Genomic DNA, 13926 nt, shown 5'->3' on the forward strand with positions numbered 1-13926 from the left:
TTCTTCCCTACAGAAGCAGCTTCAACCAGCGACTTTGGGTTTGAAGGTGGCATCTCTGAATCGTGTGCCATAAGTGGGGAAGCCAGTCAGTAATGAGACTATTCCATTTCAAGGCTGCATACTACTAAATCGTCAGTGCTTAGCGTCGGAAGAAGAAAAACATTTAGACTACCCTTTGCAAGAATACAGGCTCTCTGTCTCCTATTTCCCGTACCCTTAAGAAGTTAAAAACCCGGAATTCTTAGTCCACGTACCATTCCTCCACACACCCATGGTTCCTGGATAAGAACCACGTCAAATGCCCCTACCATCAGAAGGATCTGTAGTGCCGCCGAAGCGGCCTTGCAATGGTGGAGATTTATCTGTAGAAACCGGACCATAGTCAGGATTGAGAAATTCCACCAATTTTGTTTTAACCTTGCCCTGTGACTCCTCCAGGAGTTCATCCTCACAAGATTTTTTAGAACTTGATGAGCTTCCGTACGCATCCTGGGGTAGGTGAGAAAGCTGTTGATTTCACCTTGGATTCTTCACTAACTGCTGCTGTTGAAGTACTTTCTGAGTTCCGTGCTTCCCCGCTGTCGCGCACTTTGAGCCTTGTCCAACGTTGTTACCCACCAACACAGGGCTTGTCGGGTCCCGTTTTGATGCCATCCCCTCTGTCTCGATAGTGGCAGGGGAATTTTCAGTCTCCTGCAATCCGCCAGACTTTTGCGATGTAGTCGATAGTTCCTAAGGCATGTGTTCAGCAACAACCGCTGAGTCGTTTCCTGATTCCCCAACCCCATCGCTGTGCTAAAGCGTCACAAAGTTTTTGAGCTAAAATGTCCTCATTAAGATGCATTCATATATATGTAAACCTAATAAATGGAAATTGAAACCAATCCATTTAATTATTAAAATAAATATATATCCTAAGTAATTTATGACATACAGTTAGTCAGAACAACCAACATTCAAAGAAATAAATGACGGTATGATGATTCCAACAAACATCAAATAAAAAACGGATAGTACACCGAAACCCAAGTATTCGCTTGGCAAAAAAATTGGTTGAGGCAACAAATTTGTTTTCTGTTTGTAGATTACAGATTTTAAAATTTTTAGGCCGATCTCAATATTGCCAATGTTAGAAAAAGTTTTGGAAGAAATCGTAGTGAGAAGAATAAAGGTATTTTTAATTAAATATAAAGTAATGCTTAAATCCCAATTCGGCTTCCAAAAAGGAAAAAATATAAATCAATAAATATTGTTTATATATATATTTATTTATAGATATTTTTTAAAACATATTCAACAGAATTTAAATGAGAAAATTAACTGTGACTTTGGCAAGGCGTTTGATACTCTGTCGCATGGTAAACTTCTTAGCACTTTGGAACGGAATGGTATAAGAGGTCATAGTCTATGTTAAATCAGAAGATACTTAAACTGTCGTAAATAAAAAGTAAAGATCGGAAATGAGCTAAGTGAAGACGATCCGACAAATTTGGAGTCCCAGAACGATCAAAACCCGGAACAAAGTTTCTGTACTGAACCATATCAACTACCACTTATTCTATGCTAACACTGTTACTCGACCGGATTTGTTTGTGTGTTGTGGTTCTTAATTAATATATATATATATATATATATATATATATATATATATATATATATATATATATATATATATATATATATATATATATATATATATATATATATATATATATATATATATATATATATATATATATATATATATATATATATATATATATATATATATATATATATATATATATATATATATATATATATATATATATATATATATATATTTATATATATGTATATATATGTATATATATATATATATATATATATATACATTATATATATACTCGACCGGATTTGTTTGTGTGTTGTGGTTCTTAATTAATATATATATATATATATTTATATATATATATATATATATATAAATATATATATATATATATATATATATATATATATATATATTTATATATATATATATATATATATATATATATATATATATATATATATATATATATATATATATATATATATATATATATATATATATATATATATATATATATATATATACATACATATATTTATATATATGTAGATAGACATTGATATTGATATAGATATAACGTTACATAAAATCTAACTGCTTAAATGCAATATAATATTTACTTTTAATGTGTCTCGATTCTGAGATCGGTTTACGACATTACAGAACTTGTTAAATTGATAGAATATATGGCGAAAGGGATCATTGCTTGCAAAATTTGTTTGATAGTATGTTATACGTAATAATTCAAAATTTCTGAGAGGTCTGATCGGAACATACTTAGAAGTAATTCTGACCCAATTTTTCCATGGATGATATTCATTACAAAACAACATACAACATAGTCCTCCGGCTTGACAATTTAGGTGGATTAATAAGGTCCATTCTAAACTCATATGAAGGTAGAATTGGTTTTTAACATATTCGATCAGATTAGAGTGAAGAGTACAGTAAGGATCCCTTTAGATCCGTATTCAAGTTGCGACGTACCAAAGAAGTGTATACATTTTTTTGTCACATTTTGTCATTTTAGAGAAAGAAAATCAGCCCAAGAAAATCCTGGGTGAACGGGAGATTCGCACCATTGGAAATAAGGTCGGCAGACTTTTCAACAGAGCACGTCGTAAAAAGCGTAAGTTTACTGGGATGTGCACTACAAACGGCTCAACGAATAAAATACGATTACCTGAACTAGCATTAATGACGCCGTTAAGATGAAGAAGTTTCTCTCAAAACCCATGTCCCAACTAAAACGTTAAAGGCAGACTAACTGGCGCCTCATCTGGCCAATATTTTCACAGCGTGCCTAAGGCTTGCATATACTCCGAAATTCTGGTAGGAGGCAAGGGTAGTATTTAAACCCAAGCCCGCAAAGGAAGTTATGCGACACCAAAGACCTACAGGCCTATACCATGATAAAAAGTAGGACATCGAGCGAACTGCTCAAATACAAACAGCATGCCTATGCCAAGAGAAGGTCGGCGGAGAAATCTTCGATGCCAAAATGTACACATTGGCGGAATGCATTGACATCTAGGGGGCGTTTAACAATTTGCAAACCGATCAAATCCTTTGAGGGTACAGGATAAACCGTATGCTAAGGAACAAGTGAAAAAATTGTGGGTTCCACGACATAAATATAAAGAAGGCGGTGGCACTAGGTACGCCACAGGGGGCATTCTTTCAGCACTCCTGTGGGTGACCACCATAACTAACCTATTATGGATGTTCACTAAGGTAGGATTAGAACCTGTCTACTCCGCAGACGACGTTATATTACTTATAAGGGGTACGGATCCGCTTCGTCTGCTAAGAAGGATTAAAACGTTTTGCAGATGGCATACAAGGGTTGCCATTTATATTTCGGGATTAGAAAACACAAAAACAAATGTTAATCATCGAAAATATCTTATTGTTTTTCAAAATATTTCCCATTAAGATCTATACACTTTTGCATGCATTTGAACCAATTGTCGAAGCACTTTTGCCACTCTGAACGCATCAACCGCCTCTTTAGGTATCGAAAAATGTTGACCTCTCATTTTATTTTTTACGTATGGGAATAAAGAGAAGCCATTTGGTGGCAAGTCAGCACAATAGGGCGGATGATTCATCAAATCTACATTTTGAGTGCTCAAAAATGCAGTTGTTTCGTATTTTTAGAGCATTTCTCTCGACCAATCGACGCGAGCCTTTTTTTGAATGATTGACCACTTGTGTGGCATCCAACTTCAACAAATTTTTTTGACGGTCAAATGTTCATGCAATATTGAATGTATGGTAATCCCACTATTGCCTAAGGTTGTTTCAATCCCACGATAGGTCACATGACGATCTTGCAATATTAGTTGGCGCACAGCATCAATTGTTTTTGGAACATCAACCTTAACGAAATTCGTCTTGGAGTGAACTACGACCTCGTTTGAATTCATCACTTGATAGAGCTTCATCGCCAAAAATTTAATTAAGTTTATGGATGCACTATTGCTGAGTTAATCCATTTCGAATAGCACTCGTATGTCAAAGCATTCTGAGTACGTATAACCTCAAAAATGTCAAGCTTTACGATAGGGCTGTCAATTGGTAGATTGCAACACAAGAGTTGTCCAATCCCAAAATATAACAGGCAACTCTCGTACGACTGGTCTAATTTGACGTACCGAGTTTAGATTTCAATATCTGACAATGTCAAATAGTCAAAAATCTTTAATATGAAACTGAATTGAGGAGCCTATTGTGAAGGCTCACAGATGTTGGACACTATGTAAACATAGGGTCAAAATGGAGCCTAAATCCGAGGATAGAATACTGGCTTTATAGGTGCGTGATTATACCAATTCTAATTATCGTCTTAGTGGTTTGATGAACTGCTATGGAGGGCAACGGAAGCAGAATACAACAGAATATAATACGCTCACTATGGGCACAGCGGCTATGAGACTTAAGGCGATGGGACAATTTATAGGCATAGGCGCAGGTTATACCATCGAGGTATTATCGATGCGGCGACAGGAAACCTGGATGAAGTACAAGAGGTTTCCGATTGGATACCTGAGATGACACTTGAGGTCGAGTGCGAGTACTTTCGGCAAGGAGATCATGCTACACTGTTGGATCAAAGGTAGAGGGCAGAGTGGACCTGCAGGTCTACATTGAGAGCCCAAAGACTGAGATATGTTTTTGACTGCCAGCCCATAATCATGCATGCGTGAGGAGGTGTGGTGTTACCGCGAGGATGTCGAATGTGAACATCTTTACGGACAGTAAACTACCCATCAGGGCAATAACAACCAAGACGGTAAGGTCATGCACAGTCTTGGAATGTAAGAAGGAGATTAACACCTTCTCTGGGAATGGCACGATCCGCATCATTTGGGTGCCGGGCCACAACGGAATAAGGGGGAATGGAAGAGCAGACGATTTGGCAGTATAGGCCAAAGGACTGCTGTCAATAAACTTGGTTAACGCCAAGCCTTTCGGGGCGACGCAGTCCGAGTTAAGGACATGGGCGAACAGTTTGGAACAGTCGGTAGGACGACAAAAATCCTATTGGAAGATCCGGATCGTGAAAAGACGAGGCCTTTACTGAAAGGAAGCATAGCTTTCGGTATCATAGGACTACGAGCTCACTTATGCAAAATCGGTACGGCAAGTGATAGCATGTGTAGGGCATGCGGGGATGACGAAACGTTGGAACATTTCCTATGTTATTGTTTTGCTTTCGTGGCTAACAGACACCGGCACTAAATTGGAGACACAATACTAGGCATGGACCTACTTAGAGACGTGGTATGGAAAACAATTAGGGATATCTGACTTAGCTTTTCTTTTTCAAAGTTCCTTTTTAGTATCTAGGGGGCACAACAAACCGATTACTGGCTTAGGTGTATGTCCATAGTGGCATGGATTGGATTAACATCCGCACCCTGTTTTCAACCTAATCTTACCTACTTTAATTGCTTCAGTTTGAACCTGTTTTGATGGAACTATTCAGATTTTCGTAAAGGCAACTTGCAAAAATCCTTTATTAAATATAAAAACTTTCGTTTAGGTATGATTTCAGTGACATTTTTAATTGAATATTAATATTCCTTTCTTTTATATCATTATTATTGGGTTGCCCAAAAAGTAATTGCGGATTTTTCATATAGTCGGCGTTGACAAATTTTTTCACAGCTTGTGACTCTGTAATTGCATTCTTTCTTCTGTCAGTTATCAGCTGTTACTTTTAGCTTGCTGTCGCGGTACTTTAAACTTTACGAATTATTAGAACTTGGTACATTTCACAAAAGAGCTCACTTTAATAGTACTCAATCAATGTATTGAAATTCCCAGAAAAAAACTAACTTAATTAATCAACATGTATTTTGTTTTCCCCTAGCTAAACTGGACATCTCTAATACCAGGTAATTGGAGTGGACCGATTGTTGTAAGAAGTTCTGAATATCTTAAGGCGATGGAAGGACTGATGACGAAGTATTCTATGCGTGTTGCTCACAACTCCATTCTTGTTTTGTTTGCTTTGGGTGTATTGCCTCAAGATCGCCCGTCCCCTTCTACATGTACTAAAGCTACAATGTGGGCTTTGCCAGATATATCGTCAGCTCTCTTGATGGCACAGTATTCACCAGCTGATATAACAGAAGCAGTACAACGCGTAAGTGAATTTAAAAAGCGAACATATTATTTAAAAGATTTTCAAGAAGTTTCTTATAGAAAAAATTAATTAGCCTGTGTGGATGTCGAACAATAATCCAGACGAATAAAGCACAATCGCTCGAATCTAATCTTTTTCGATTTGTGTATGTAGAATTAAATTTTTCGCCTGCACATGCGTAAGTCAATGTTTTAATTTTCACATGCTTACGATTTTGGGATTGTCATAGGGGTGTTTTTTTTTCGATTTCTCCCATTCTACTACCAATTTGTATATACGATTGTGCAACTATGTTATGATTTTCTTTATTTCAATCACATACACAAGTTCAAAACATTATTGCCATAAAAAATTGTGATGTGTTTAATAAAAATCAAATGGAATCATCCATTTATGTTTACTTTTTCGGAGTATGAGGAGGATCCCAACATTCTACAACTATCTCGGGGCACCCCGTCGCGGGATAACTATTTGCACCACACCGACTGTAACTTTGAGCTCCAAACTGTGTTGTGTTAATCGTTGTCACGAGAAGCTTAGCTGCGAGCTGCCGGGCGTGTTCACAGGTTGCGGATATCGGAGTGCTCCATACGGAGTATCTGCAACTACAGTCGCGGACAATCAGGTTCTTGAATAAATGCTAAGTGCCAATGATGATCGATATGACAAGGAGAGTTTTTGGGGCCTTTAAATTACCACTGACCATCTTGTTTCCGCAGCGGTCGATCCGTTGGACCGGAACGATCTTGCTCATCTATGGAGCTTGACGAGGATCGCCACCTCCACATACAGACCAAATTGATGAGGATAGGAACATCAAATTTGACACCGCTCACTAAAACCACCATGGCATTGAAGACGTTCATAACTTTTCCTATCTTGGCAGCAAACAAGGCTAGAAGCTCCTTTCTTAAACTCAACAAAGTTTGGAGATGTAGTGACATCTCACTTATTTTTTTTTTATATATGACTGTACAACTTGGAGCTTGAGACAAGCGAGTAATCACAAAATCCAAGTTTTTATAAATCGCTGCCTTTGAATTTTCTGGCCAAACCGTTTTATGTAGTATTTTGTTTCAAAAGCCGGCAAGCATTTTTGCTGTCCGTAAGAACAGTTTCTCTATCGATGCGCATCCAATTCTGTCGCTGAAGCATCAATTGCTCCGGATGAACTTGTTATGCATTTTCGTTCTTAAATTTTTTACATCACAGTAACTTTGAACACATCAATGAACATTGCATTTTTTGTGGTCTTAAAGGTCTAAAATTGGAATTTGCTGGCAAGTATCTCAAATAATGTATGACAATATGGTCAAATATATTTCGGAGTTTGATGTAAACTTGTCCGAGGCTGGTTTTCTTTAGACGTTTAAAGTGATAGCCTCATAGCTTTATCAACTTAAGACTCTAAATTTTATAATTTTTTGGCGGTCAGGTATTATGTGCGCTGATCTGCGACAAGGCGTATACACCGAAAGAAAAATATATACCTTATGGTACCAATGGCAAATGGCAATACCATAAATTAATACATAAACAATACCGTATGGCATTTATAACGCTTTGTCTTATCTGTACCTAAAGTAATCATTTGTTCCACTTTTTTGACGTCCATCCCACCAAATCCTGCTATTCCTAAAAAATTCCATCTTTTTCGGAAAACGTCCCGCTTTTTTATCTAAAAACATCTAAAGTACGATAAGTTTTTAATTTTTAATAACGTTTTTCATAAATGTGGTTTAATTGCTTGAAGAGGAACATACAAATATAATTTGGGGTTTAAAGATCGTTTTATTGCATAAGATTTTGTTGTAGATTTTCCATTCAAGCGAATTCTCCGCAAAGTACAAGGGAGTAGAGTATCACCAAATCAAGTCGAACCGTCAGCAGAAGAACTCATGATAGCATTGATTAAGAGAATGGTAACAAAATGTTTGTCCAAATCAGTAAAGAATGAGATGGTTTAAACATTTTAGTGGCTTTTATTGAAAGAAAGAACTAACGGAATATCGAAAAATTACTTTTAACAGTAACTACCTTAAGCGATATTATAAAATTACATGCTAAAGCGCGCACTCAAAGACTCAAAATGTCAGATCGGGAAATCGGTTTATATGGGAGCGATATCTAAACAAGGGCCGATTTGCCCTGTTTAGGTGTAATGATATACTCAAATAAGAAGTATTTGCCCAAAATTTAGATCGGCTAGCTTTTATTTATTAGCAAATTGAGATACGGGGGTATGATCGAATACAGCGCAAATTTGGTTGACCTTGTAGACTGATTAACGCAATCATACGCTTTTGCAGCATCTATGGTAAATAAAATATGCACATGGAAGAAGACAGATGTCTGTGTGAAATTGGTGTTCCTTGGTATCACTATTTGCCTGAATTGTTCTTATATTGCACAAATTTCAGAACATGGGATTTATTTATGCCATGCTAACCACATTGCAAAGATGTCTTACTTACTTACGGATAGTTTTTCGATGATTTGCATGAGTGACTTTAACCTTCCTGCGACTTCATGGATCTCCGGCGACAATAGGTTGAGTCTTTATTAGGTTTCTAACCGTCCATTCATTCGTTGGTCGTTGACCCTTATATCACAAAGAGCTTATTTGTAAGCTTAGTTCGCCCTGTATTGAAATATGGGTGCGTCATATGGAGCCCATTTTACAATTGTTACTCTGATAAAATCGAATGATTTCAGATTCAATTTCTGATTTTCGCTTTGCGTGGCCTGAATGTGAATTAGAATTACTTCCGCCTTACAGAAGTCGTTTATTGATTGAGAATCGTTGATTGATCTTCCGACACTTGAAAGAAGACGTTTTTGGAAATCTTTGTCTATATGTTATTTGTTATAATCTACTCACATTACTGGCTGAGGTACTATTTGTAGACCGTACTATAGAACCACGATATGCATATGTGATTGGTGGTAATACATCACTTGACTCTAAAATCTTCGAAACCACCTTTGCGCAGTGATTTGCATGACGGCTGGGTTCGAATTCTGGCGAGAACATCATGAATAATTCCAACACTGCGACTCTCCGTTCGGACTCGGCAATAAAAAGAGGTCCCTTATCATTGAGCTTAACACTTGAATCGGATCATTGATATGTGAGAAGTTTGCCCTTGTTTCTTAGGGGAATGTTCATGAGTACATTTGCATTTGTATCTTCTAAACATATTTTGATAATCAAATTGATAATATTTAACAGCACTAGTATAAGAGCGAAAATCGGTAATTAGTCAAGACGTCGATATTTTTACACCTGTTTGGAATGTGGACTATTTTGATTTTCTCAATTCAACATTTAAAACAGAGTTTGTCCATGCGGAATTCATGGCAGCTAGTAAAATGGCGAAAAGACGTGTTTTTCTTTTTTCCGTCTTTAATTGAAGTCTTGCCTTGTTTTCCCCACTTAACTTTTAGAGAATCTTGTTTAATAGTGTTCAAAAAGAAACAACATTAATAGAAACAACAAAACATATAGTTATAATAGCGTTAAAAAAACCAACAACTGAAAATAAAAATTTATATTTCTACTTCTGAACGGCAAAAGAAGAAAAAAACAAACATAAAAAAAAACATTCTCTCTCCAACACAGTGTAAAGTGATCTCTTTAAGGGAGGCACTTAACTTTTAAATAACGAAGAGTACCAATGTATTAAAACAAAATAAAACAAAACAAAACAACACAGACAAACAAAAAAAAGAACAGTTGTACTCATTAAAACAAAAAACAGAAACATAAAGCATAATTACAAAACAATACCAACCTTGTGAACATAACAAGAGAAAGAAGGACAACAACTGTCACTAAATGTCAAATGGTTTTAACTCGACATTGCCAGATCATTGGTTCCGACCCCAAAACCGAGATAAAAGACTTAAAAATAAAAGCATTAAAACAAGCTTATTCTCTAGTTGCATGTGCCCTACGTTTGATATTGAGCGTTTTGATCAAAGCGATACCATTAGCGCTGTAGAATCAATAAAGTCTAATGCCATTGGTTCTGATGGTATTGACCCGAAATTTTTTTAGGATAATTCTACCCTTTATTCTTCCGTATATGTGCCATCTTTTTAACAATATTATTTTAAGGAGTTGCTATCCACAGTCTTGGAAACGGGCGAGGATAGTCCCATTACCATAGAATAACCAGGAATTTAGGCCAATAGCAATGCTTCCATACATCTCTAAGATATTCGAGACTCTAGTCAACCGAAAAATATAAGGATATATTGCGAATAATTCGCTGCTAACAGATTTTCAATCTGGTTTCCGGCCAAAGCACAGTTGCACTACTGCACTTTTGAAAGTAGTTGAAGATGTAAGGTGTGATCTTGACAGCGATAAAGTTACCTTTCTTGTTCTTTTAGATCATTCGAAGGCATTTGATTCATTTGATCTCAATGTACTTTGCCTTAAACTGAAACATTTATTTAAATTTTCTGAAAGAACAACAGATCTTATATTTTCCTATCTTTCTAATCGGTATGTGTTCCCCACTCCTTTTTTCCTTATATAGCAATGACCTGGACAGTTGCGCAACTGTGGTATTCATATGTATGCCGACGACGTACAGCTGTATATGAGCTCATCGACGGAGAGGCTGATCGATGACGTACTTCACCTTAATAGTGACTTGGATAAGATAAACACATGGGTAAACGCCAACGGACTACTTTTAAATACAACAAAGTCAAAGTGCCTTATAATTGGAAATAATCGGGTGACAATGCCGCCCAATCTTTATGTGGCAATTGCTGGAGCCCCAATTGAGATTGTTTCATCTGCAAGAAACCTTGGGTTGGAGTTTGATGATAGACTTTCATGGAAGAATCATGTCAGTACGACAATGGGAAGGACCTACGGCGTTTTACGAAACTTATACATGAGTCGTCAATATACCCCTTTGTCAATAAGAATGCTTTTGGCTAGGACATTTATTCTGCCGAAACTATTATACTCTCGCGAGGTTTTTTACGGTTGTGATGTAACTCATAGGAATAAATTGCACGTGGCCTTTAACGATATCGTTAGATACATTTTTGGTTTGCTGTGAAGAGACCGGGTATCTGAATTTGCCAGACAAGTATTAGCTCGTTCCTAAGATACGCTTGTTGCAAATGATCCACAAGATAATTTATACCAATGAACCGTCATATCTGGCTTCTGTACTGCATTTTGCCAACTCTACAAGAGGTAAACAAGTAATACAAATACGTCATCAATATCGTGTATCTGAACAACAGTTCTTTGTTAATGCTATACGTCTCTGGAATTATCTTCTCAATATTATTCAAATTATAAGTAATGAACGACAGTTCTAATCTTCGATTTATAATCATTTTAATTAATTATTGGTTTTGTTTTTTTTTTTTTATAACGACTATTGCCATACATATCTCCTCGGCCAGCCAGGCAGCCATTAAATCCCTGGAGAACGTATTACTGAATACAAAAACCGCCATCGACTTGCCGCAGATATCTCAACGAGATGGCTGAACAGTTCAAAATTCACCTGTTCTGGGAGTCGGGCCACAGAGATATCCCAGGGAATTTTAAAGTGAATGAACTTGAGAGACTAGGAACTACCCTACACATTCCAGGGATACTGGAATCTGTGAATATGCCTCTAGCGACATGTAAACTAAGTTTTCAGGACCAGGCCTGTGAGCGTTCCAAAACTATGTGACCCAATCTTGACTTGAAAAGGTCTACTGCTTTGCTGTCATTGGCTAGAACAGACGTCTCAGTCATTGTGTCCGTCATGTCTAATTGGAAAACATGCTGACAGACTGAAGGTTGCCAGCAACAACTTTGGCAGAAGCTGTGAGGACATAGAAGAAGAAGAGACTGTGTGTGTGTCCCGCACTAGCAGTCAGAATGAGTTCCACTTAAGGTTCTCATTTATTTGAGAACCTGTCTGATTTAGCGGATGTGAACATTCACAAGTTATTGGGCTTTTTTAAGCGATCTGGATAGTTTAACGGTACGAACTACAAGGCATCATCCGTTTTCTGTTCCTGTGGTATCACAATGGACGAAAACGTCTAAGTGAGTCTGATGGCAGACTGCCACTTTTACCTAACCTAACCTAGGAACAACAAATCTGGCTTGGCTCACTATAGACGCCTATGTCTTCGAAGATGTTGAAATCTTTCCCTATCTTGGCAGCAAAACAACAAAGGAAGGGGGACAGGAGCAGACTTACGTGAACGTTTCAACAAGACTAAAAGCGCCTTCATAAAATCAAGGAAGTTTGAAGATGCGGTGACATCTCAAATAACAAAAATATTCAGAATCTTCAATCGTGGTGTGAGATCTATTTTATTATATGACTATACAGCTTTGAGCTTAACACAAGCGGCTACCCGCAAAATTCAAGTTTTTATAAATCGCTCGGCAGTAAATAGAGATGAAATGGATGGTTTCAGCTCCAAAAAAGCCTTGCACAACCGAGCAGATAAAGAAAATGGAGAAAGTTGGGAACCACAACTTTGAGACAGTCAGTAACTTTATCACCACCGCCGTAACCGAAACGAATGACATCAGTTTTGATATTAAACGAAGAATAATACTGGCAAACAGATGCTACTTTGGATTAAGTAAACAGTTTAGAAACAAGGCCACCTCTCCACAGACAAGACTACACTACACAAGGCACTACCCGTGCTGTTATATGGTTCTGAAGCATGGATACTTGTGAAAGCAGATGAGACAGTGCTTGGAGTATTTGAGAGAAAGATTCTTCGTAAAATATATGGACCAGTTTCCGTTAACGGAGAATATAGGCGACGTATGAACCACGAGCTGTATGAGCTGTATGACGACGATAGCATAGTTACACGCATCAAAAAAAAAAAAAAAACGGCTGCGTTGGCTAGGTCATGTTGTCAGAATGGATGAAGAAGCTCCAGCAAAAAAGTCATTTGAAGGCAAACACAAGACCGAAATCGGGAAGACCGAAAGCCCGATGTAAAGTTCAAGTTGTGGGAGACACCTCGAAACTTGTTATCAGAGATTTTAGAATGAGCGCAGAAGATCGAGACGGTTGGAACGCTATTCTACGTTCGGCTAGTGGAACAAATATTCTGTCGTAGCCATTGTCAAAAAAAAAAATGCTTTAAATAAGACATTGTCTTTTGTATGGGTTTTATCATAATAGAATACAAATACAATACTTTTAACATTAATTGAAATAAAAGTGTATCCCAATAGGATCATTTGTACACTATTTATCTCAACATGATCTGTGCGGAATCGAAATGTCCAATTAAAAAAATTGAAGAACCTTATCATGCGTCGTCGAACTTTCTGCAGGAACTGCCGATAACACAAGGGAAGACAAAGGACATCGTTGGTGTTATGCAAAGTATAAAGTATTCGATGTTGTGTTTTATGCATTTTTTAAGAATACTCGCAGTGAATTCGAAACAATTAATAATGAACTCATCGCCTTAAAGGTAAAATTTGCAAGATACAAAACGGTTTTTGAAAATGCATCATGTCTGGAGAATTTTCTGCAATCATCCATCGATTCAATGCGTAAAAGAAAAAAAGCATTGAATCCTGATGTAAACGCAGTTCCGTCTAATATTGAAATTCCAATGGATCAGCAACCATCAACCAGTTTAGTCGCCGATTACACGAGAC

The 13926-nt window shown here is 37.0% G+C and overlaps 1 protein-coding gene across 5 annotated transcripts in view; it reads left to right on the forward strand.

The window, feature by feature from the left end:
- LOC106092815 (endothelin-converting enzyme 2) overlaps positions 1 to 13926 on the forward strand; it is a 441390-nt gene that overhangs the window by 238998 nt on the left and 188466 nt on the right. For all 5 annotated transcript variants that reach the window (XM_059363956.1, XM_059363952.1, XM_059363953.1 and 2 more), the window contains one exon: positions 5973 to 6248. In XM_059363956.1, coding sequence (XP_059219939.1) covers positions 5973 to 6248 — 276 coding nt within the window. The remainder of the gene's footprint in view (positions 1 to 5972; positions 6249 to 13926) is intronic.

This window comes from Stomoxys calcitrans, chromosome 2, assembly GCF_963082655.1.
Source record: "Stomoxys calcitrans chromosome 2, idStoCalc2.1, whole genome shotgun sequence".
NCBI lineage: Eukaryota > Metazoa > Arthropoda > Insecta > Diptera > Muscidae > Stomoxys > Stomoxys calcitrans.